Raw genomic sequence first — 22972 nt, 5'->3', positions numbered from 1 at the left:
ATTCCAGCTTCAAAGTGCAAGAAGCAGGGGTTGGGGTCTTTGTCTCTTTTTTCTCGGAAGGCCCCTGAGCCTCTCATGCAAATTAGTGCCCCTTTCCATAACTCGGCAGATCTTAAAGTCTCAAGGAGGGGCACTTCCATCAAACTGCAAGTCCCTCTCCGCCCCTGCACAATGTGTGCCTTCTTGCCTTACAATTGCCACTTGAAAAATTCTAAAAATGACAACTGCAAGGAACACAGAAGCCTCAGACAAAATTTAGAAAGCTCTGCCTCTTGTTACATTGGCATAGGAACTAGCAGTCTGATGGTTAGGACCTGCCATGGCATTGTCCTTGGACAGTGCTAAGGACCTTACCACTCTCTGCTGTCTTCTCTGTGCTCCACTGCTGACTGATCCCATGCTAATTACACCTTCTTTCATTAGAAAAGTCAAGCCTTTGGAGCCTTCCTTTCCCATTTTCTCCCTGTAATATCACTTGTTGCTACCCTGATCCCTTTTGCTTTACATTAATTATTTAACCCAGTTTACATTTCTGGTTTAACCCAAAGAATATTGGCAACTTTCTGTTCCTTTATGTTCTTGGAAGATACCTCACTGCTGTGCTGTGCTTAGTCGCTCCATCATGTTGGACTCTTTGCGACCCCATGGACTATAGCCCGCCAGGCTCCTCTGTCCATGGGGATTCTCCAGGCAAGAATACTGGAGTGGATTGCCATGCCCTCCTTCAGGGGATCTTCCCAACCCAGGGATCAAACCCGGTTCTCCTGTATTACAGGCAGATTCTTCACTGCTTGAGCCATGAAGGAAGCCCTCAGATTTACCCCAGCATCTGTTATTTACCACACTCTTCACTTTGACCATAAAATAGACACAATGCTATCTGCAAACTTACAAAGAAGTTCCTAGCAGGTGCTATGGGGAAGGGGGTGGGGACCATTTTGGCCCCAGTGAGGTTGGACATTGCCTGTAATGTTGGGAGGTCATCTAAGCCTTGTTTTCACACATCTCCAGACAAGAGTGATGCAAGGAACCTGGGGTGGGTCAAATCAGCATCTGGATCCAGCTAGGGACTCCAAATCTCCACTTGTTTTTTTTTTTTGGCCAAACTCTCCTCTCCCCTCATTCTTCAACATCTTAAACCAGGCATCATTCAAGGAAAACTGAATCCATATGTTTGTGACTCATTGATGCCGAACATGGCAGAATGTTTTATTAGCTCCACATCATAGCAGAGAAATCCACGTGTGTGTGGGTTAATATGTAAATGTGTGCTGTAGGGCTTTACACACGTGTATTGTGTGAGTGTATGTGTGTACATGTATATGTATTGCTTTTCTATTGTAAGAATTTTAGACTGATTTTTCTCAGAATGAGGAAGTCTTGTTTGGCCAAAGAAACTCAACCCTCCCTTCTCCCCCTTTCTGAGGAACTCTAGTTTGGCAGACAACTACCAAACACCCACGTTCTAACTTACTGGAGATGGTCCTGGGCCAAGCCGCCACTGAAATCTGGCTTGAGAGCCAGTCTACAGGGGGCAGCTGCCCGGGGCGTCCCAGGGTAGACAGTCAGTGGGAGGGAGGCAGGAGGAATGGGCAGCCTGCACTTCTGAACTCTGCCCCACAAGCCACGGGGCAACTGTTCTTAGCAGAGCTCTGTTGACCTCTCTGATGGGAGCCCTGGGATCACTCTTTGGCCCTCTTGCCCAGTCAGCTGATCACCTTACTCATCAGGAGGGGAAACAAAGCCCAGCTGTGGGGCCATGGGTGGGGTCAGACCATCAGCTTGGTGATTCCAAAAAACTTTCAGATTTTTATCACCCATCACAGACTCCCAGGCCCTTTTCCCCTTCCAGTTAGAGAATTCCTACTTATCCTTCAAGGATCTTCTCAGCAGCCACCTCCTATGGGAACACTAGCCTGATTCCCAGGCTGGGCTAGACCTCTGCTCTGATCTCTCTCAACCCAACCATGCCCCGGGGCTTTGTGATGTCCACCCTGCAGGTCTCTCCACCCACCTGAGCACCACAAACCCTCCTCCTTCCTTTTTAGGAGCCCACAGCATGCAGAGCAAGTGTTCAACATGGGGCATTCTGGGGACCTATGTGAGTCTAGGGAGGTGGGTGAGGTCTTGAAAAAGCTCCTGCTACTCTCCTCTGTGGACAGCCACTGTATGGGGAGGGAAGTTCAAGAGCCTGGGGCAGGTGGGCCCAGCTGGACTAGACACTAGCTGCCCCTCTGATAGAAGGAGGGGAGGCCCGGGACCTGTGTTCCCATATACTTTGGGTGGGTGCTTTCTCTCCCTCTAAACATGGCATGGGGCCCTGGTCATAACCAGTTATGATGGATATCCCAGGAAAGCCATTCCTAATGGTGGAAGTGACTACCTGAGACCATAGGGCCGAGTCATGGTCACCTGTGGGAACACTGGCTCCCTCCACCTGATATTTTTTGCTTCGCGGAAAATAAAGGGGTAGGGGACTGGAAACTGGATGGACCCTTACTGCTGTTGGGAATGCAGCCTTCCCAGTGCAAAGTGGTTGAGACTGACATATGGTCAGACATGGGCTCTCGAGGGCTGCAGCTGAGGCTCCTCCCAGCTTTGGCTTTTGACCAAGTTCAAGATTGTTATTTGCAAGTTCCCAATCCATCCCCTTCTCGTGGCCAGGGGCCTGGGCAGGGGGACCTGCAGAAGGCAGGTGGGGACACAGCAGCACCCCCAGACCCAAGCCTGTCTCCTGGCCACCGCTACTCCCCCTTCTCTCATCCCACCTCCCACACTCTGAGCCCTGAACTTAGTCCCCACCTTCCCACTCACCCTGGTCCCATGGAATCTACAGTGGAACCAAAGAGGTTTTGTCTGCGTGGCTCCAGGGGGGCAGGGCTGGGCTCATTGTAGAAATTCTCTTCCCTGGAGGCAGACGTCATACTAATAAGTATAACTAGCCCACAGTGAAGGTAGTGAGTTCTCTGTCCTCTGAGGTATGCAAACAAAGATGGTAGAGTAATTCCCACCCTTGGGAAGGGGGTGCTGGAGCCAGAAGATCTAGACCTTAGCCAAGTGGGAGCCTAGGCATCCTGCCTTAGATCTCAGAAGAAGTTTGGCTTGAGGGTGGGGCTGTGGCCAGGACAGCTGGGAAGTGTAATTCGGTGCTAACGTGGCACTTGCTGTCAGCTGCCGGGCCTATGGTCTGCTCAGGGGAAGGAAAAAGACCTGAGTACTTGGTAGGGCTGACGGGACTCCCACGGACCCCCGGATAGCTCCATCTTTTGCCTGTTGGGTGAACTGCCTGCAGCTGCACCCAGGGGCAAGCTTAGTAGAGCTTCCCTGACGAGGTCAGCCGAGGCCAGAGCCCAAGGACTTGGCTCCTTCCTGTCTTTAACTTCCCAGTGCAGGATGTTGTGGAAGTTGTCATGCTGGTAAACCAAATCTACTTACTAGTTCAAATCTACTTACTTACTATGTGATTTGAGCAAGTTGCTTGCACACCTCCAGTGACTAGGAGCTCACTGCTTCTCAAGGAGGTCCTTCCAGGGCAGGACAGCTGTCTCTAGAAAGTTATTCCTGGGGTTGAGCTGAGCGCTGCTTCCCCATGACTTTTCCCATGGATCCCAGTGTTTCCAGGGTCTGCTCAGCTATGCTCCACAGCCCCCACCCTCCAGGCTGGCGTTACTGTCCCCCACCACTTACCCCAGCTGCCTTCTCTGGGGCACACACCTCCCTCCTTTGTCCCTTTGGGTCTCAATGTCAAGGGCAGGTCTGTAGCCTCTTCAGCAAGCCCTCCAGGCTTCTAGCCACACAGGCTGCCCTTCGGCAGCCTCATTCCCCATTGACTCACCAAGCTGGCAGCAAACAAATTCCCCAAATCCCCCTTCCGCGTGCTGCTCCTGGGGCTCAGCCCTCCTCCGCCCCAGTGTTTGTGCTCTCTGGGGTGTTGGAGCCAAGTATGGCTCTGCATGTGTCCATGTTCATCTTTATCATGTCAGTCTAAACTAGCCTGAGTTCTGCTTAGTTCCAGCTCCCTCATCCAGCACATTGGCAGTTCCTCCCAGCTTCCCATCCTCCTCAAATCTGATCCACATGCTGTCAGCGCCCTTGGCCAAGCCATTGATAAAAACAACCGGGAAGGAGAGGGCTAAAGGGAGAGCTCCAAAGCACAGCTCCAGAGGCCCTCCCGGGTTCTCAGTACTCAGAAGAAGGCTCTGCCTGCAATAATCATTCTCACAGTTCTCAGGAGACCCTGTGCCAACTACCTCAATGTCACATGGACACACAGTGCCAGGGGCACTTTGCTAACCTGGCAAGGGAAACGAGGCTGGTCCTGGTGACTTGTTCTCCAGAAGCCACAGTGGGTGCTCATGGTCATCAGAAGTCACCCCCTATCACAATCTTGTCTAGAATTTCACCCTGGCTCAAAGCACACACACACACCAGCAAACCTGCACCCAGGCCAAGCCAGGCCCTGAGCTCTCAGGACCTAGAACTGAGCCAGATTCTACCCTTCCCTAGAGGGGCTCACGGTCTGCTCTGGCAGGTGGCCATGGAACATTCGATGACAGCACAGAGGTATGCTAGTAACTGGAATGTGCTGACTACTTGCTATGTACCAGTCACTATTCTAAACCTAGGCTAACCCTCACAGTAAACTGTCACTGCCCTTATTGTGGAAAAGGACATGGCAGCGAACTTCAGTATTGTTGCCTGGAAAATTTCATGGACAAAGGAGCCTGGTGGGCTACAGTCCATGGGGTCACGGAGTCAGACATGGCTGAGGGACTGAGCACATCCCTATTTTATCGTCCAGTGGGAACTGAGGCACACAGAGGTTCAGGAACTTGCCTGAGCCTCCCACACAGTGAGGGCTGTGTGCAGGCAACCAGGAGCTGCCTGGCCTGGTCTGGCGGGCTCAGGAGGCCCTCAGAAGGAGGAGGTACTGAGTGGAGACTGGAAAAATGGGTAACAGCAGGAGAGAACTGGAAAAAAAGCAGGGAGGGCAGGGGCAAGGCAGCAGCGTCCCCTCACTGTTCACTGCGCCACTCAGCATGTGTTCCTGCCAGCCTGCCCAGTGCCAGAGCTGGCTGGTCCCTGGGGATTCAGAAGTGAGCATGCCAGCAGAGTGCCCTGGAACAAACTGGGAAGTACAGGGAGCCCTGGGGAAGTGAATGAGATGGCCATAATCAGGGAAGGCTTTCCAGAGGAAGTGAGGTCTGAGCTGGAAACTGGCTGGGTTGGAGAGATGTACGTGGGGTGGGGTAGGGGGTACCAGGCTTAAGGAACAACCAGCCCAAAGGTGGTTCAAGGAGCAGCAGTGAGAATGGGGTGGCCAGAGAGGTACCAGTGAGGAGAAGAGTGGTTCTAAGGCCTTGAAGGAGTGTGGGCAGTTCCTGAGGGCCAGAGGGGGCCACCATGCACTTCTAACAGGGCGGGGCCCCCAGCAGTCTGAGCAGTCTGTCCGCCCTCCACAGTGAAGTGTGCAGGGAGCAGTGGGTACCTCTTCTGGTTATATAGGGTCACGATACTCAACTCAGGGGTGTGCATGAGAACAGATGAGGGTCAGCAGCAGCCTTTTTCTCCCTCCTGGAGGAGGCTGGCAACAGCACCTCCCTTTCCCTACCCCTGCAAGTGGAGCAATTACCAGATTATCAGATTGCAGTAGGCTGGGCCCAGGGGCCAGTCAGCTCCCCAATCACATCAATCTCTTGAAACACAATCCCAGGCCCAGTGCAGTGGCCAGATGGCTTAGGAGGGAGTTCCAGACTTTTGGGCTTCCTGAAGCTCTTCCCAAGGCCCTTGAGGATGTGGGGGGTTCCCAGGAGCACCCCCATTCTGGGATTGGGAAGGCAAGTTTACCTAGTCTTCCCTCACTATAAATTACAGAGCCAGAAGGAACATTCAAAGTCAACCTCATGGAATCTCCCACCAAGTCTGGAAGCCTTGATACAACATTCCAAAGGTGGCCACCCAGGACCTCCAAAGATGGGGAGCTCACTCCCACAAATCTGAGGGCAGTGGCCACAGGGCAGGTCTCTGAGACTGGAGAACTCTGAGAGCTGAACTAAAGAGGGATTACATGGACTGAATCACACTAAAATTGTGATTAGCCAAATCTGGAAGTCCTTTTACTTCCATAGGAGTTAAACCAGATCTGTACCATGGGGAGTCACTGTCGGAGAAGGGAAACCCCACAGGGTTGAACTCCAAGCCCCGTCCCAATTTTAACTCTACAGCTGACCAGCTGGGCAGTTTGGTCAATCATCTCCACCCCCTTATTTTTCTTATCTGTAACTTAAACTGCGCAGCCCAATAAGGCAGTCCCTAGTCATAAGTGACTGCTGAACCTTTGAAATGTGGCTAAGTGCAACAGAAAAACAGAACTTCTTGTTTTTAATTGATTTAAATTAAAAATTTAAAACCAGAAGAAGTTTTTCTAAGCTTTTTCTATTGCTTACACATTGAAATGATAATATTTTGGATATACTGGATTAAAATATTAAAGTTAATTCCACCAAAAATGAACATCACCTGTTTCTTTTGACTTTTTTTTTTACTGTGAGTACTAAAAAATTTAACATTACAGAGCAGTTCACCTTATCATCCCATCAGGCAACACTGACACAGGAGATTAAGGATCCAGTGAAGTAAATGTTCAGGTGTTTGGGGACAGTTAAAGTCCAGACAAATTATGGTCTATGTGGCTGCTGGTACTTGAGGTTGTGTTTTTCATCACACAAGCAAGACGTGCTCATTCTAGAAATAATAGAGAATGTGGAAAAACAATAAAAACCGAACAGAAATTGCCCATAATCCCAGCACCCAAAGACAGCTACTGGTAAATTTTCTCATTTTTTCCCCTGTGCATGACCACGTGACCTAACACTCTGTGCAGACCACTCGACCCCAGCCTGTAGGTTCTCAGAAAGCCCACTTTAATGGCTTGGCCTCAAAGTCTACACCTCAAGGAGCCCCCTCCAGCTGAACGGCAGGACCTTGAGCTTCCTTTTCTGTGACCGTGAGTTCCAGGAGTGGCCGCTGCCTCCTGTGAAATCCAGGCCTGCTGCACTCAGCTCCTGTTCTGCTCGGCCTCTGCCGTCGCTTGTGGTCACCCCAGTGCTGCTGGCACCAGCCTGGCCAGGGGAGGCGAGGGTCGGCTCTGTCGTGTTGTCAGCAGCTCACAGCTGCTCCCGCTTCTCTTCAGCCAGGGGGGAAAGCTTTTCCATGCTAGGGGCTGGGAGCGCGACTCCTGGGCGGAATCTCCTGGGTCCTGGGTGAAGGAATTCTTTCCATTTTATCCATTAGCCCTCTCCTCCCCAGAGCCCCCGTGTCAGGGGCCCCCTCTGGCTGTGTCTAGAACTGGCACTCCCTTTCTTACCACATCTCGTCTGTTCCTGAGAGGGCACTAACCCCGTGTGAGACTTCTTCCTCCGGGTGACCTACTAAGGGACCCTTGCTTCTTTCTGGGATCGGATTTTCACCTACACCCCTCTCCTGCACAATCCCTCAAGCACATCTATGTTTATCTGGACTACAGAAGCTCCAGGGCACCCTGTAGAGAGCTAAAGTATCTCATACTTTGCTTTCCCCACTTGACATTAAATACAAACACGTTTCCAATGAAACCATCACTTCTAATGGCTTCATAGAACCCTATTGCATGAATAGGTTGTAACTTTTAATCTAACCTGCCTCAGTGATTTAAGATGGCCCCATGTTTTTGCTCTTACAAATACTACTTCCCTATATACTTTGTTTACTTTCATATTCTCAGGCCTAAGGAATGTTTAGCTTTCCCTTTTCAGACTTCCAGCCAATCCTACTAGATCTGTTGTTAAACCCTACCCTCCTCTGTGTTCTCCTTGGGCTGGCACTCAAGGCTACTCCCACATCTGAGCTTAGTCCATCTCTTCTGTCCCGATGTCACCCAATCTAAAATATGACCTGAGCTCTGACCACATTAAGCACCGCAGTGTCCCCACACTTTCCAGCCTCTCGGCCTCCCTGTTGGCTTCTGGTGTCCCACTGCCTGGCACCTCTGCCCCCATCTCCAAATCTTCTTCATCTTCCAGTGCCCTCTCCTCCAGGTAGCCCTTCCTTATTTCTCCTAGCTGGAAGTGATCCCTCCCTCCTCCAAATGAAGACAGCATGTCCTTGTCCCCTCCTTTGTGGTAACATTATGATGCAAACGTCATGTCCTTAAGTCCACTTCTGTCTCGAGTGTCCAGGTCTGTCTTGTTCCCCACCCGCCTGCCAGAGCAAGAGCTGCTTGAGGGACGGATTCTGATTTCTTCCTGTGGGCACAGGGCATGGCACAGAGTGGGCATGCACTGCTGCTGCTGCTGCTGCTAAGCCGCTTCAGTCGTGTCTGACTCTGTGCGACCCCATAGACGGCAGCCCACCAGGCTCCCCCGTCCCTGGGATTCTCCAGGCAAGAACACTGGAGTGGGTTGCCATTTCCTTCTCCAATGCATGAAAGTGAAAAGTGAGAGTAAAGTCGCTCAGTCATGTCCGACTCTTAGCGACCCCATAGACTGCAGCCCACCAGGCTCCTCCATCCATGGGATTTTCCCGGCAAGAGTACTGGAGTGGGGTGCCTTTGCCTTCTCCAAGGACATGCACTAAAGGACTAAATAACTACATGGGTGAAAGAGGACAGGCCTGGAGCTAGGGACTGAGTTCTGGTCCAGCCAGCCACTAGTGTCCTGGCTCAGGGCCAGGGCCTCCCTATGGCCTGCAGTAGTTGGACTTGGCTCTGGGGGAGTCTGTTACGGTCAGAAGCCCATTGGCCCTCGGCTGATGTGCTGGCCCTTGTCTGGGGATAATCTCTCTCATGGATAATGTTTCAGGGCAGCCCCTCATTTCTCCATTCAATCTCATTACCAGCCCTTCAGGATTTACATTTAAGACCCACCCTAAGCCCATCACTAACATATGGTATCATGGCAGACAGACATGAATGGAGATTGCAAATATGGCCTCATTCATTCATTCACTCCTTCACTCAGCGGACTATACTCTAGGAGTTCTGGAGTGTGGGTTCTGGCTCCACGGGCCCAGCATTAAATCAGACCCAGGCTCAGCCCTGGAGGTGCTTTCAGTAAATAGTCAACTGTTTAGTGAGGTGGGACTGGGACAGCACAGGGATAGTGGGATCCCAGCAAAGGGGTCTTACCCCTGTCTGATGGTCAGGGAAGGCTTCCTGGAGGAGGAGACCTTTAAACTGTGTCTTAAAAGAGGAGTGGGCCTTTGCTACAGCAAAGAGCAGGGTGCTCACAGGCAGCGGTTACAGCCTGGGGTTGGGGAGAGGCTTTCTGTGCTCAGCTCTGATGCCTGCTGCAGTCTAATGATAAGAGGAGGTGGATGGGAAGGGATTATCTGCTCTTGTTTACATGATTAAAACCAGACAAATACTTCCTTTATCTGAAAGAATGAAAGGGCTTTGGGGAAAAATCCTTTCGGCAGCAAAGCAAAGTGCAAGCATCTCCTTAACTGACCTCACCTGCTCCCCCCACACCCTCAACCCCCTCACCCACACCCCCAACCTCCCCCATCCCCCTCCCCCACCCCAACAGCCATGAGAAGAATAGCTCCAGGGTTGACCTGCTCTGGTGGGTGGCAGGCAAGGGTGGGGAGGAGTCAAGAGGAATGAGACCCACAAGACCCTTCTCACAACCTCCCACGTGGAGAATCTGGACCAGGGCACTAACCCAAGCCAGCCACAGGGTGGCACCTCTCAGGGAAAATCTAACCATGCTCCATTTTACAGATGCAGCTCCTGACGTCCAAAGATGCACGCCTGGGTCACAGAGCCAGATCACCAACTCCCAGCCCAGGGCTCTAACTCACTCCCTCATTCAGTTTCAGTCATGAGTTCATTCAAAACCCTGCATTAACCGCCTGCCTGGGGCAGCACCGAAAACTCACGCTGGGCACGAAGGACACACAGGGGAGTCAGACCTGCCCCTCTGCTCACATGTCCTCAGTCTGATGAGGGGGACAGACAGTGACAACCAGGGTCGTGAGAGGGCAGCCCAGGGCTTGTGGGGACTCTCCCCCACATGGATTTTCCAGGCAAGAGTACCGGAGTGGGGTGCCATTGCCTTCTCCGGAACGGAGCTGCTAAGAGGACAGAAAACAAAAGAAAGAGCATGTGGAAAAGTCTACAAGTGTGAATGGGCTTGACTGATGACACTGGGCAAGGGGACAAGAGCAGAGGGAGGCTCGATGGAGCCAGGGGTTAGGGGTGGGAGGATCCCTGTGCCTGCTCATTCCCAGGAGCTCTGCGAGGGTGCTGGGCAGAGCAAGGAGGGGGTGAGAGTGGGTGCGCCTGAGTGCTTGGCCTGCCCACCCACAGACGCTGACACCCACCGCTCTCCCAGCTTGATGTCCGGCCTCGCCTCCCTGGATGCCAAGACCTCCAGCCGCCTGGGCATCCTCACCGTGGCATACTACCTGTGGACCACCTTCGTGGCGGTCATCGTGGGCATCATCATGGTCTCCATCATCCATCCGGGTGGCGCAGCCCAGAAGGAGATGACTGAGCAGAGCGGGAAGCCCATCATGAGCTCAGCCGACCCCCTGCTGGACCTCATTCGGTAACCCCTGCGGCCAGCACCCTGCTTGGCAGTGCCACGCCCCGTGGGGCTGCTGACTCCACAGGCCCAGCCCTGCCTGTCACCCCAGGAGCGGGAGAGGGAGTGGGGACGGGTGCTCAGGGTCGTCTCTTGATCACTCGTGGTCACAAATGGTCAGCCACAGAGGCCACACTCTGCCCCTCCACCCCATGCTCCCCCCAGGCTCACACTGAACTGTTCACCCCCATCAGGACGGGATGAGCAGGCGGGCAAAGGGGATGTAGTAAGGACATTCCTCAGGAAGGCAACAGCTGCACAAAAGTCCTGAGCTGGGCGTGGTGTTGTAGGGAGAAGTCATGGGCCATTCTGGGTCCTGAGGTGTAAAGGGGGAAGTGGACAGTCACTGTTGGAGGAGTCAGTTGGGGCCAGACCATGAAAAGCATTGGGAACCAGACCAAAAATCGCATTTTATCCTAAAGGCCACAGGAAATGGGTTTTAGACATAGGAGTGCCATGATCCAATTCAGAAGGCTTACTCTGTCCGCCAGAGTGCCGGTGGATAGGATTGGGGGCGCACGGCAGGAGAGGAAGACAGAGGAAGGGACGGGGCCAGGGTGGTAGCCACGGGCCTGGGGGAAGAAGCAAGACTGAAGGCCGCGCAGGAGGTAAAATCAGCAGGAGATGGCGAGATGGGGGGGGAAGTGGAGGAGGTGGGGCTGCTGATTTCAAGGGCATGAAGGTGTTTGGCTGGGCACCTGAGTGGACAGCAGCGTGGTTACCAGATCAGAGGACAGTGTGGAGCAGGTGTGGATCTCCTGGTGGTTGGCTGCTGGATCTGAATCCTGTGGGGAGTCTGAGCCAGAGATGGAGGTTGGGAGAACAGCAGATAGAGGCCTTAAGAAGACCCCGATGGGAAAGGGGTCTCCCAGGACAGTGTGGGTATGGACAGCAGGGCTGGGATCGAGCCCGGGGAAGCACCACATTGGAAACAGTTTATTGGGCTCAACAGGGTGTCCCATTAAACTTGCTCTGTGGACTTCTTCCAGTCCCTCCCACTTTCTTGCCAATTTCAGATATAAGAAATCCAGTTCAGGACTTGCCTGGAGGTCTAGTGATTAAGACTCCCCACTGCCAGTGCAGGGGGCAGAGTTTCCATCCCTGGTTGGGGAAATAAGATCCCACGTGACACGCTGCATAACCAAAAAAAAAAAATTTTTTTTATAAGAAATCCAGTCCAATCTAACAGTAAAACTCCAAACTCACTCCATTTAAAACGGATCCTGTCCTAGCCTTTGCTGATTCAGACGTGGAAATTGGAGTGAGGAAGAAGGTCATAGCAGGTTTTTCCTTCTTTCTTGCTCCATCTCCTTCCCTGTTGCTGGCTCTGGGGCTGCACAGCCGAGAGGGAGCGGGATGGCTAGCAAAGTCCTCCTTTGCTGGAAGTGGAGTGAGCTGGGGCAGGTGCTCCCTGATTGTATTTCTTCAGGGGAGCCTTTGTGAGCTCTTTGCTGCCCCTCCTATCACTGGTATCTCTCACCTGTTATCCCTTGACTCAGACACTCCCTGCACCATTTGGCTGCTCAGGATGCCCTCCTTAGCCCTGACCTTTGGTGTCTGGAGACACCTCACCACCACTCACTCCAGTGATCCTCTTAGGCAGAGTCCCTTCTGCAAAGTTCACACTGGCCTGTGGAACACACACACACACACACACACACACACACACACACACACATACACATCCTTTGTGGATGTGCAGGCCTTTCCCAGGTCCTTTGGACATGAGTCAGGCACCAGGTCCTACACACCACAGATCCTAGAGGACACAGCCAAGGTCTTTGAGTAGTTCTCTTGACTTAGAGTGAAGGAGAAGCAGTCCTCTCGTCCCCTGTAGGGGTAGATGCCCAGCATACAATCCCTCTCTCTCCCTTTCTTTTTCTCTCAAGTAACCCTTGCCCACTGTATCAGTTAGCTGTTGCTGTGTGAGAAACCATCCAAAGACCAAGTGCCTTAAAACAACAACCACATGGCTACAGGTCAGATGGAAGTTCCCGCTGACTTGGACTGGGCTCAGCTGAGCTGGCTCGTGTGTCTGCAGGTAGCTGGCCGCTCCACTGGGGACGAGCTGCTACAGGGTGATCTTGGCTTAGATCCAGCTGTGCTCCTCATGTTCCCTCATCTTCCTGCAGGCCAGCCTGGATTTATTTCATGGTGGCGATGGGGTTCCGAGGGAGAGCTAGTCTGGGCATGTTCTTATGAGGAAGGAAGAGGAACAAGAGAGGGAAACAGAAACATGCCAGGGTTTTTGTAAGTCTCTACTTTTGCTGAGTCCACTAACATTCTATCAGCCGAGACGAGTCATGTGGCCATGCCCAGACTTAGGGTGGGAGGGGATAGCAATGTCAAGGCAAAAAAGTCATAGTGCCCTGTCTGACTCTCTGTCTCCCCATGGACTGTAGCCCTCCCTCCAGGCTCCTCTGTCTATGGAACTTCCCAGCAAGAATACTGGAGTGGGTTGCCATTTCCTACTCTAGGGAATCTTCCCAATCCAGGGATCAAACCCATGTCTCCTGCATCATTCTGCACTGACAGGCAGATTCTCTACCACTCAGCCACCTCAGTATCCAGGCAGGACAAGGCATCAGTGAATAAAGGCCATTAGTACAATCAAGCGACCACGCCCTCCCTCTTCTCCATTCTCCGGGTTCTCTTAATCCTTTGAGATGTGTGATGAACTAAGGATCACAGAAGTACCTGCAGTTTTGTTCCTGCCGTGTGGTTCTCACCCACAGGGCCAAGAGTTGGAGAGATCCAGGCAGAGACTGCTGTGGCTACCTTTACTTGCCTGGCGATTCCATCAGTAGGTTGGTGTACGCTTTCTGCACACTGACACTGCCAAATTTTGTTTCCAGCAGAAACCTCTCACCTGCACGCCAGATTCTTCCATGCACTTGTCTGAAGGCATCTCAAAATGAGCACATCCAAAGCTCAACGCTTGATTTCCCCCATAATCTGTCCTTTCCTCAGTCCTCCCATCTTAGTCTGGTGGTTCTTTTTCTCTCATATCCTGCATCCAATCTTTCAGCAAATTCTGTCAGCTCTATAATATCTTAAACCTTATGCCTCCTGTCCCTCTGCCACTTCCACCATCGCACAGACCGCCATCACCTCTCTCTTGAGGGTCCAGTATGGTCACTGCTTTCTCTCTGCTTCCTTACAGTCTGTTCTCAGCACAACAGCCAGATGGATCCGTTATAAACCTGCTCACAACCTGTCACAGGTCGACAAAATCCACAGTGTTCACTGTGGCCTATGGGCCCATCATGATCCACCCCACCATGTACAGGTTGGGCCTCTGACCTTCATTCCAACTCTCTCCTGGTTCCAGCCTGCTGGCCTCCATACAGTCCTCCAGATGTCCTTAGGATCCTGTCTCAGCAGCTTGTCCTCCTCGCTGCCTCTGTCAGGATAGTCCTTCCCTTGCTCCATTTACCCCTCTGCAGAGGGCCCTCCCGGCCCCTCTCTCTTCATAGCCTGTCTCAGTGCCTGACATTACCCTATCTGGGTATTTCTGTCTCTCTCACTGGAATAAAGTATGCTCCGGGAGGGCCAGTTGTTTAAAAACCATCCTGTTGTGTCCTGGAGCCTAGAGCAGACCCACACAGCGGAGGCGCTGAGTGCTTCCTGGTTGCATACGTGGGAGGCAGGGACATCTGTTGCGCTGGGGCCTGAAGCCCGAGTGGGGTTTGAGGCACTGACATGGAGAAAATAGCCAAGCACGAGGTGTCAAGGCCTGGGTGAGTCTCTACCCACAGCCACCCTGGAGGACGGTGCAGAGCTGCTGGAGCAGGAGGAAAACCAGGAAAGCAAAGGGCAGAGGAATTTCGAGAAGTTTCATGTCTAAGATCCACTATTTCTAAGATTTGGTGCCTATGAGTCATCATTTCTTGGAGCCTATGATTCGAAACAGCCTTTCCCTGTGGTGGAAGGAGGCTTGGCGCATGGGGAGCCCCCGCCCTCTCCCATGGCCTCCCCTGCTCAGGGGCTCAGGGCCCTGGATTGGACACACATGTCAGAGTCAAATGTTCCAGGAGGAGTCCCTGCTCTCAGCTGCTTTTCACGTGGTGAAAATTGATACTTTTGGTTTGAGGTTTTTTCCCCAGTTGCTCTCAGTCCTGAGCAAGTGTTTTTTGCAAAGCTGGGTGGTTGGACATCGCTGTCACCATGCTTCAGTGAGAGAGTGGGGCTGCAAGGGAAGATCACGTGCTTCCCGCAGGGACCCTCGTCTCAGCTCTGTGGGATTGCTGTGTGGCTCCCGGGGGCCAGCCCCCTCCCTGAGCCTCTTTCCCCAGTGGGTTTCAAGATCCCTTCTAGCTCTGTGGTTCTGAAACACAAAGGCCTAGAGGTCAGTGAGGAAGCTTCTGGGCATGGGCAGAAAGTTCTGGAGGCAGGTTCTGGGAGACAAGGCTGGCAGGATGATGTAGAGCTCAACATTGCAGACCTTGATTCCAGGCTGAGAGGGTGGCTGTTCTACTTGAGAAGGGGGAGGCCAGTGGGTTTGGGAAGGATGGATCAGAGCAGGGTAGCGTGGAGTGGGCAGGATGTGCCTGGAGGCATGGGGATGCCCTGGGAAGGGGTGTAGTCACTTCGGTTGCATTCAGCCCACTTTTATCAAGTAACTTCTCTGGGCAAAGTTGGACTGAGAGCTGGTGGGGAGGGAGGGCAAGGGGAGGGGTGCAGTGGGGAAGGCAGGAGAATAAAGGTCCCTGCATCCAGCCGTCAATCATCTTAGGACAGACAGATCAGAAGAGCACCCTGGATAGCCATTCTCAGCATCCTTTTCTAGCTCTGAGGTCCTAAGAGGCTGTGCAGAAAATGAAGACACCAGCAGGGAACTTAAAGCAGCCGCCTCAGCCTTGATCTGGCCCAGAGCAGATGCCCACCAGTGCTGAAACAGAACTGGTGACCAGGAGAGGGAACTGGGAAATGGAGGCAGACGTGACTAAGGAGAATCAGAAAGATGAGGGCTTCAGCTAAACAGGAAAATAAGGCTCACAGCTTCCTTCAGGGTGGGAAGATATATGTTATGTCTCTGAGAGGCTTCCAGAGGAACACAACAGGCCATGACCCTGGATGACTCTCCAAGACATGAGTTCATTTCCTAGAACTCCAAGTGGGGGCTCCAGAAAATTGACGTCTGCTCACAGGGCAACCTCCTGGGACAAACCCAAGCGAAACACCAATCAGAGCTGGGCCCCTTCTTTGTTTTCTAATCTTTCAAAAACACCAGAGAGATTAAGTCAGCTTGGCTCTATTTATAGCCCCCAGTCACCCCTTCAGGCATTGGATGAAGCTCTCAGGAGCTGTGCTTGGAAAGGAATAATTCCCACCTTTGGAGCTTGGGCTGGGGACATGGGATTAGGAGTGAGTTTGGGAACTTACAAATACTAAGTGAGGTGGACCGTGGCCTTGCCCCAGGAGACATGCAGGGAGGCCTGGGGCAGAGTGTATGGTCTCGGCCTACTAATATCTCCCAGGCACATTATGTCTGAATTTTATGTAACTACCACCAGGAACCCAGGTCTCCTGGGGAAAAAAGAAAGGCTTCCCATGGGTCTTCAAAACCAAAAGAAAATGTATGTTTTTTTCATTTAATAATCAAAAGTATAATTCTTTATGAAAATCTGAGGCTGGGACTTCCCTGGTGGTCTAGGGGACATGGGCTTGATCCCTGGTCAGGGAAGACCCTGCATACCGAGGGGCGACACAGCCCATGCGCCATCAGAGCTGAGTCTGTGGGCCACAACTACCGAAGCCTGTGTTCCTATAGCGTGTGCTCTGCAACAAGATAAGCTACAGCAACGAGAAGCCCGTGCACCATACGAAGACGCAGCCTACCGCCCCACATAGTTTTAAACACACTAAGAAAAAATCTGAGGATAAGCTTGTGGACAATAATACAGCCTCGTGCATCAGGAAATGCTCTTGGCTGCTAGTTAACAGAAACTTGAAGCAGCAGAGGCTTAACTAATGTAAAAACATGTCTTTTCTCTCCAATAAGCAGACCAGAGGTGGCAAGGATCACCAGGAGCCCATGCTCCCTCCACCTTTGTGCTTTGCCATATTTATTTAGCACTTGGTTTTTCTCACCAGTGTCTCATGGTGCAGTGAAGCTGCTGCAGCTCCACCTGTTACGTCTATGTTCTGGGCAGAAAGAAATGAGCTGGAGGAAAGGACCAAAGGGTCCTAGCTGCATAAGCATCTTTGCAAGCTTTTTCCAGGAAACGCCACCCCATCACTCCCACTTATATTGCACTGACCACCCCTCTGGAAAGAGATGCTGGGAAACAGGGCTTATTGTCAGGGCCCCCTTGGTCCCTGAAACAGCCTTCAGTTTCTGTTAGTGAGAAGAAAGAATGGGACTGGGTAGACAGCTAGCCATCCCTGCCACAGCACGTATTTTAAACTATTTCCATTGTTAAGGATGTTGTAAAGAGATGAACGCATGAGGCATAAGTTCCATTCGCTTTCTTACGTGTGGCCTTTTGAATGCTCTTGGTTTCTGCTCAGGCTACAGTGGCTTTCCTTCTAAGTTTTATTAGAGAAACATTTAGTCACTCGAACCTACTGGGACTGTGCCCAGGAGACGTTTTTGAGCTGTTGTCACTGGCTCAGTGTGGACATCCTTCATTCTGGTCGAGTGCTCAGGGCAGTGTGCCTAGCGTGAGCTTTGGCTCTGCTTGATTTCCAAAGCCCTTGCTGGCAGCCATTGTTCTGGTGGCAGAAATTTGCTTATCACTTATTGAAACAAAAATCCTCAGGTGAGCTTCTGCAATCTCAGCTCCTCTCCCTTATGACAATGCTGAAATCAGTGAGGAAAACCATGACCATTCTCTACCACTTTTCTGCCTTGGCAGCTGATTGTAAGTCCTCTTCTAACTGCCACGTTAAAATACTGGTTACCCTAAACCTGTATTTTAGCAGCAGCGAAAAACATTATAGTTTCTGCTTCTCAACACTGACTGCTGGGGTGTAAAGTCAAGAAAAAAACCCCACACTCATGTTTACATATATAACTCCATGGATATGAGAGCTGAGTCTTGCAAAGGAAGAGACACGCCAAGAACAAGAGTGAGCGGGAAGGAAGGTCCAGGTAGAGGACATGGCATGAACACGAGGCGCCTGGGCTGTTCAGGGAAGTGCTAGCACAGGGACAAAAATCCTTGTGAGCGTCTCTGACTCAGGATAGATTCCTAAGGCAGATTATAAAGGCAGAGGCCCTCACTGTAAATTGCCAATTGCTTTATAGTTTGCTGCCAGAACTGCGTGAGGGAGTCCATGTCACCAAACATCCTCTGGCATTGCCCTTCTTTGGGATTTGAATGAAAACTGACCTTTTCCAATTCTGTGGCCATTGCTGAGTTTTCCAAATTCATTGACATACTGAAGGCAGTGCATTAACAGCATCATTTTTTAGGATTTTAAATAGCTCAGTTTCAATTCCGTTACCTCCACCAGCTTTGTTCGTTGTAATGCTTCCTAAGGTCCACTTGACTTCACACTCCAGGATATCTGGCTGTAGGTGAGTGATCACACCATTGTGGTTATCTAGGTCATTAAGACTGTTTTTGTATAGTTCTTCTGTGTATTCTTGCCACCTTTTCATACTCTCTTCTGCTTCTGTTAGATCCTTACCATATCTGTCCTTTATCATGCCCATACTTATATGAAATGTTCCCTTGATATATCCAGTTTTCTTGAAGAGAACTCTAGTCTTTCCCATTCTATTGTTTTCCTCTATTTCTTTGCATTGTTCACTTAAGAAGGCTTTCTTAACTCTCCTTGCTCTTCTCTGGAAGTCTGCATTCAATTAGGTAAATCTTTCCCTTTCTCCCTTGCCTTTTGCGTCTTCTTTTCTCAGCTTTTTGTAAGGCCTCCCCAAACAGCCAGTTTGCCTTCTTGCATTTCTTTATCTTTGGCATGGTTTTGGTCATTGCCTCCTGTATAATATTATGAACCTTGGTCCATAGTTCTTCAGGCAGTCTACCAGATCTAATCTCTTTAATATATTCATCACCTCTACTGTATAATCGCAAGGAATTTGATTCAAGTCATATCTGAATAGCCTAGTGGTTTTCCCTATTTTGTTCAATTTAAGCCTCAGTTTTTCAATAAGGGGTTCATGATCTGAGCGATAGTCAGCTCCAGGTCTTGTTTTTGCCGACTGTATCAAGCTTCTTCATCTTCAGTTGCAAAGAACATAATCAGTTTGATTTTGGTATTGACCATCTGGTGATACCCATGTGTAGAGTCATCTCTTGTGTTATTGGAAAAGGGTGTTTACTATGATCAACATGTCCTCTTGACAAAACTCTGTTAGCCTTTGCCCTGCTTCATTTTGCACTCCAAGGCCAAACTTGTCTATAAACTTGTCTATTATTCCAGATATCTCTTGACTTCCTAATTTTGCATTCCAAACCCCTACCCCTACAATGAAAAGGACATCTTTTTGTGGTGTTAGTTCTATTAAAGTGAAAGTGAAGTCATTCAGTTGTGTCCGACTCTTTGCGACCCCATGGACTGTAGCCTGCCAGGCTCCTCTGTCCATGGGATTCTCCAGGCAAGGGTGCTGGAGTGGGGTGCCATTTCCTTCTCCAGGGAGAAGTTCTATTAGCTCTATTAGGTTCGTACAAAAATAACTGTGGTTTCAGACTGTGAATTTTAAACCACTATAACTAGGCTCAAACACATCTTTGTTAATTAAAATAAGAACTGTTACAATCAACACATTTTTGCCAATGAAAAATAAGTTTATTCCTGTAGTGTAAAAATCTATGCTTCAGAATTCAGTGAGCTGTTGGGAAGCATTTTCTGCCTCCTGCTGGTTGTGGAAGCATTTTCCTTGCAAAAAGCTGTTGAGATGCTTGAAGAAGTGATAATCGGTTGGCAAGAGGTTAGGTGAATATGGCAGATGAGGCAAAACTTTGTAGCCCAACTCATTCAACTTTTGAAGCATTGGTTGTGTGATTTGCAGTCAGGCGTTGCCATGGAGAAGAATCGGGCCCATTCTGTTGACCAATGCTGGTTGCAGGCATTGCAGTTTTCAGTGCATCTCATTGATTTGCTGAGCACACTTCTCAGATGTAATGGTTTCTCCAGGATTCAGAAAGCTGTACTGGATAAGATGGGCAGCAGACCACCAAACAGTGACTATGACCTTTGTTTGTGTGCAAGTTTGTCTTTGGAAAGTGCTTTGGAGCCTCTTCTTTTGTTGATTATCAGGACTACTCCATTTCTTCTAAGAGATTCTTGCCTGCAGTAGTAGATATAATGGTCATCTGAATTCAATTCACCCATTTCCATCCATTTTAGTTCACTGACTCCTAAGATGTTGATGTTTACTCTTTCCATCTCCTGTTTGGAAGATTGACCACGTCCAATTTACCTTGATTCAGGGACCTAACATCCCAGGTTCCTGTGCAATATTGTTCTTTATAGCATCGGACTTTAATTTCACCACCAAACATACCCACAACTGAGTGTTGTTTCTGCTTTGGCCCAGCTGCTTCTTTCTTCCTGGAGCTATTAGTAATTGCCCTCCACTCTCCCCTAGTAGCATATTGGACACCTTCCAGCCTGAGGGGCTCATCTTCCAATGTCATATCTTTTTGCCTTTTCATACTGTTCGTGGGGTTCTCACGTCAGGAATCCTGGAGTGGTTTGCCATTCCGTCCTCCAGTGGACCATGTTCTGTCAGGACTCTGCACTATGACCCGCCCATCTTAGTGGCCCTGCACAGCGTGGCTCATGGCTTCATAGAGTTATGCAAGCCCTTTTGCCATGACAAGTCTGTGATCCATGAAGGGGATCATTTTTCTATTGAGGTATTAATGTTTTTGTGGTCCATTTATTTATGTAGCAAATATTTACTGAGTGCCTGTTATGCGCTGGGCACTCTTCCAGGAACTAGGGACATAGCAGAGAACAAAGCAGAGATCCCACCCTCCAGGGAGCTGATGTTCTGGCGAGAAAACACAGAGAGTGAACGTGGAAACAAGGCCAAGAATTGTAAAAACTCTTTAAAGATTGAAGGTGGTAACACTTTGTTGTATAGTTTCCCCAGCTTGTTTGCTTTATTATTTTATTTGTATTATAATCTGTCTTAAAGAGCTTCTTAATTTTTTAGCTTTTGATTTTGGCCTGATTTTAGGTTTATAGAAAAGTTGCAGAGTACAGAGAGTTCCCAGCTCTGCTCAACTTCCCCTGACGTTAGTGACCTACCTCTAGCACATTAGTCAAAAGTAAGACATGAAATTAGTACAACAGTATTAACTAAATTGCTTCATTGGATTTCACCAGTTTTCCACTAGTGTCCTATTTTTCTGTTCCAGAATCCAATCCAGGATACTAAGCTGCACTTAGGAAGTTCTTAGTTTTAATGAAGTAAAATCTATTGATTTATTTTAATTGCTCATTTTGTTCTTAGAAGTCCTTCCACATCCTGAGATCTGATAAAATATTAATCTGTATTTTTTCTAGATATTTATGGTTTCGTTTTCTAAATTATTTATTTCTTTCAGCCATCTGGGATGTATCTGGGTGCAGTGCATGTAAAGATCGAGGGCTTCCTAAGTGGCTCAGTGGGAAAGAATCTGCCTGCTAAGCAGGAGACATGGGTTTGACCCTGGGTTGGAAAGATCCTCTGGAGAAGGAAATGGCAACTCATTCCAGCATTCTTGTCTGGAAAATCCCATAGACAGAGAAGCCGTGTGGGCTCCATGGGGTCGCAAAGAATCCGACATGACTTAGTGACTAAACAAAAACAACAGCACAAAGATCTAGGGTTTATTTTTAAAGTGTGTGGTTTTTTTTTTTTAAGGGGACCATTTTTAAAGTCTTTATTAAATTTGTTACAGTATCACTTCTGTTTTATGTTTTGATTTTTTGGCTGTGAGATGCATGGCATCCTAGCACCCCAGCCAGGGACTGAACTAAGGGTTGTCTGACTCTTTGTGACCCCATGGACTGCAGCACACCAGGCTTCCGTGCTTTCAAACTGTCTCCTAAAGTATGCCCAAACTCATGTCCCTTGAGTTGGTGATGGCATCCAACCATTTCATCCTCTGTCACCTCCTTCTCCTCTTGCCCTCAATCTTTCTCAGCATCAGAGTCTTTTCCAGTGAATCAGCTCTTCACATCAGGTGGCCAAAGTATTGGACCTTCAACTTCAACATCAGTCCCTTCAATAAATATTCAGGGTTGATTTCCTCTAAGATTGACTGGTTTGATCTCCTTGCAGTCCAAGGGACTCTCAAAAGTCTTCTCTAGCACCATAGTTCAAAAGCATAAATTCTTCAGCGCTCAGCCTTCTTTATGATCCAACTCTCACATCCATATATAACTACTGGAAAAACCATAGCTTTGACTAGACAGACCTTTGTCAGCAAAATGATGTCTCTGCTTTTTAATACACTGTCTAGGTTTGTCAAAGCATTCTTTCCAGGGTTCAAGTGTCTTTTAATTTCATGGCTGCAGTCACCATCCACAGTGATTTTGAAATCACTGCCCAAGAAAATAAAATCTGTCACTGTTTCCACTTGTTTCCATCTATTTGCCATGAAGTGATGGAACCAGATGCCTTGATCTTGGTCTCTTGAATGTAGAGTTTTAAGCCAGGTTTTTCACTCTCCTCTTTCACCTTCATCAAGAGTCTCTCTAGTTCCTCTTCTCTTTCTGCCATTAGCGTGGTATCATCTGCATATCTGAGGTTGTTGATATTTCTCCTGGCAATCTTGATTCCAGCTTATGATTCATCCAGCCTGGCAGTTTGCATAATATATTCTGCATATAAGTTAAATAAACAAGATGACAATATACAGCCTTGATGTACCCCTTGCACTGGAAAGCAAACTCCCAACTGCTGGACCACCAGGGAAGTTGCAAGACCTGGTGTTTATTTTTCTGAATAGTTGGTCAGCTATGCAGTTCCCCAGAATGGGTCCTTCCTTTCTTCACCGATTTGTGAAGCAACTTCTATAGAATATGAAATACTAAGATGTCCCAGGTTCTGTCTCCAGGTATAGGTTCCGTTACATTGATTTTTCTGTTGATGGCTGTCAGTATCTCACTGTTTTGAGAGTTGCATATTTATAGCATGCTTTCACATCTGGTAGGACACAACCCCTTCCTGCTTTAGAAGATGAAGATTATGTTAATAAGAATAATGATCCCATTTATATGCCAGGTCCTGTGTTGGGAGCCACAGATAAGATATGACTGACCAAGCCCCCCCTTCAAGGAGGCCAGTCAGTGGGGAGGCAGACACCTGACTAGTGCCACCAGGAGCATGCTGGAGCGTAGGTAACTATAGGGGAAGGGCCAAGGAGTCTGCCTGGAGCAGTTGCAAA

General features: G+C 49.6%; 1 protein-coding gene across 2 annotated transcripts in view; it reads left to right on the top strand.

Annotated features, from left to right (window-relative positions):
• The window catches only part of SLC1A7 (solute carrier family 1 member 7), a 53980-nt gene that overhangs the window by 14567 nt on the left and 16441 nt on the right, over positions 1 to 22972 (top strand). For both annotated transcript variants that reach the window (XR_001295520.2, XM_005678397.3), the window contains exon 3: positions 10371 to 10586. Coding sequence is in view for 1 of the 2 variants with exons in the window: in XM_005678397.3 (XP_005678454.1) it covers positions 10371 to 10586 (216 nt within the window). In the remaining variant the exon portion in view is untranslated. The remainder of the gene's footprint in view (positions 1 to 10370; positions 10587 to 22972) is intronic.

Source organism: Capra hircus, chromosome 3, assembly GCF_001704415.2.
Source record: "Capra hircus breed San Clemente chromosome 3, ASM170441v1, whole genome shotgun sequence".
Taxonomy (NCBI): Eukaryota; Metazoa; Chordata; class Mammalia; order Artiodactyla; family Bovidae; genus Capra; species Capra hircus.
The sequence above is the reverse complement of the archived record's forward strand: the minus strand, read 5'-3'. Positions and strand labels throughout refer to the sequence as shown.